This window comes from Octopus bimaculoides, chromosome 2 (genome assembly GCF_001194135.2).
Source record: "Octopus bimaculoides isolate UCB-OBI-ISO-001 chromosome 2, ASM119413v2, whole genome shotgun sequence".
Lineage (NCBI taxonomy): Eukaryota > Metazoa > Mollusca > Cephalopoda > Octopoda > Octopodidae > Octopus > Octopus bimaculoides.
In genome coordinates, this window is record NC_068982.1 from 84,426,276 (window position 1) to 84,428,899 (window position 2,624).

Genomic DNA, 2,624 nt, shown 5'->3' on the forward strand with positions numbered 1-2,624 from the left:
AACCGATGCTGGTGTGTTTACATACCCGTAACTTAGCAGTTCAGCAAAAGAAACCGATAGAATAAGTACTAGACTTAAAAAGACTAAGTCCGGGGGTCGATTTGCTTGACTAAAGGCGGTGCTCCAGCATGGCCACAGTCAAATGACTGAAACAAGTATAAAAGAGTAAAAGTTTCAATGCACTTTTACAACCTTACTATTGACTTGCTAAATAAGTATGATTCTCAAATCTTATTAAATTGGACAATATGCATTCCAAACTGCTTAATTAAATGTAAATAGATACTAATAACTTACTTTATGACCATCTAAATGGCTGATATCCATTTCAAATCCTATTAAAGCATCTGTTAAACTTATTGTTACATTGGTATAAAGATCATCACCTCGTCTTTCAAATACAGGATGTCTGAAACAATTAATGTTGGTTAATGAGATAAATTGTATAATGCAACTGTATAAACAAAAAGTATTAAAATGGATGTACAAATTTAGATATATATATACTTATCTGACTTAGTTGTTTGACTGCAATTATACTGACTTCAATTGTTTTAGTTGATTATATGAAACCTCATGTCATCTGAGGAATAGGGATGAGGATAGCTATATAAAAAAAGTGCTGAGGGTTAAATATGGTTTGAACCTGTGGAAGAGGGAACCCAGGAAGATGTGGGATAAGATAGTGAAGGCCAATTTCAGGATGTTGAAACTCAATGAGGAGACAATAAAGGACTAATGACTGGCAATTCATTATGCTTGGGAAGACTTAATTGTCACAACAAAAGCCTTATGTTTATGTCTATATGAATACTAAACCTGCACCCACTCTAAAAGCCTTATATTTATGTCTATATGCATGACACTAGGCCCTCCACCCAATCTGCCTCTGTCAAGACTTCTCCACATCTCATATTTCTATTACCCATCCATCTATCATTCTCTAACTATGGCACTATGAAGCTGCTGTAATTTTATGAGAGCAATCCCATTCTTTACACTCTCTCATATCTACTATCAACTGCCCCACACCATTGTTTGTCACTCATATTTACCTCTGATCTCCATCTCTGTCACTGTACTTCTCTCATTCTCTCCTAATACTCTTCCTTTATCTACCAACCTCCACATATCTCCTTACTTCTCATCTATCTACAGTTTTATTGTTCTGCTCTCTCCACCTTTTCTGTACTCCCACTTACCACCTTCTCCAACCTGTGTCACTTCTATTTTATATCTTTTTTCCCCAAAAAACCTATCTTTACCATTGGCCATGCCACTACACATTCACCATTCTCTACTTTCACCTCTACCCCTATCACTAACAATCTAACACTTATCTCTCACACTCTTTGCACACTTGTCCACCCAGCTTTCTATACCATCACCATTATCTTGTCTCTCTATCTCACCCATTTATAATGTAGAATAGCCATAAATCTCCTCTACAGCAAGACACCTGTTTCTGTCCTACATCCTCTTTCATACAATAGCCTTTCAAAGCTGGTCACAAAACTACCCAACTCTCAACTATACTCTCACTCAGTTGTGAGGACTTTTTCATCTAGAGAGTTATTTGACAACACCTGTGTAGGTGCCATAAAAAAAAAAGCATGAACTGATTTTGGACCATCATCGAACAATTGACGAACTTGTTGATATGACTGGTGTGTCCTGGAGTTCCTACCAACAAATTTTGAGCAAGAAATTGCGAATGAAAAGAGTTGCGGCAAAATTTGTGCCTTGCTTGCTCATGGAAGATCAAAAGCAGTCATGAGCTGAAAGAACAGCTGGAAGTTGATCTGGGCATTTTTTGATGGTCATCACTGGTGACAAAAGCTGATGCTATGGAATTTGCAGGTGTTGAAGAGGTGAAGAAAAAAACAACAGAGGCATTAAAAGGCATCACTTCACAAGAGTTCCAGCACTGCTTTGACTAGTGGAAAATGTGCCTGGACTGATGCATTACTTCGGATGGAGAATACTTTGAAGGTGATAAAAGTGTAAACATGTAAAACTAAGTGAATAAAATAATATTGCAAAATTTCAGTTTTTTGGGGTACCCCCTCACACAAGCCTGGCCTGTTGTATAAAGTGAAATTTCACAGAGTTTACTTCAAAATGTGTTATTGTTAACTAATTAAGTACTAGTGATACTTAATTATATAACAAAAAAAAATTAACAAAAAATATTACTACATAATATTAGGAAGATTATGATAATTAAAAAGACAACTTAGCATCCTGTGCAATGGTTTCTAGGTATAAAATTACTGTAGAAGATAAATATCTCTTTGAAACCATAAAACTAGACTGTATTTGACTTATATCTGTTCTGGGTTCAAATGTTAAACAATGGCATATATGAATTCAGCTAAACACAGATTCCCTTCACAGCTTTCTCTTTCACAGTACAAAAGAAAATATGGAGTCTAACATATTTACACAAGAGTGGCAGCGTGGTAAGTAGCTTGCTTATCAACCACATGATTCTGGGTTCAGTCCCACTGCATGGCACCTTGGACAAGTATCTTCTACTATAGCCTCGGGCTGACCAAAGCCTTGTGAGTGGATTTGGTAGACGGAAACTGAAAGAAGCCCGTTGTATATATGTGTGTATATAT

General features: G+C 36.4%; 1 protein-coding gene across 1 annotated transcript in view; it reads right to left on the reverse strand.

Annotated features, from left to right (window-relative positions):
- The window catches only part of LOC106875108 (dnaJ homolog subfamily B member 11), a 105,842-nt gene that overhangs the window by 9,560 nt on the left and 93,658 nt on the right, over nucleotides 1–2,624 (reverse strand). Inside the window, exon 8 of the mRNA XM_052978389.1 lies at nucleotides 298–409. Within this exon, the coding sequence (XP_052834349.1) occupies nucleotides 298–409 (112 nt within the window). The remainder of the gene's footprint in view (nucleotides 1–297; nucleotides 410–2,624) is intronic.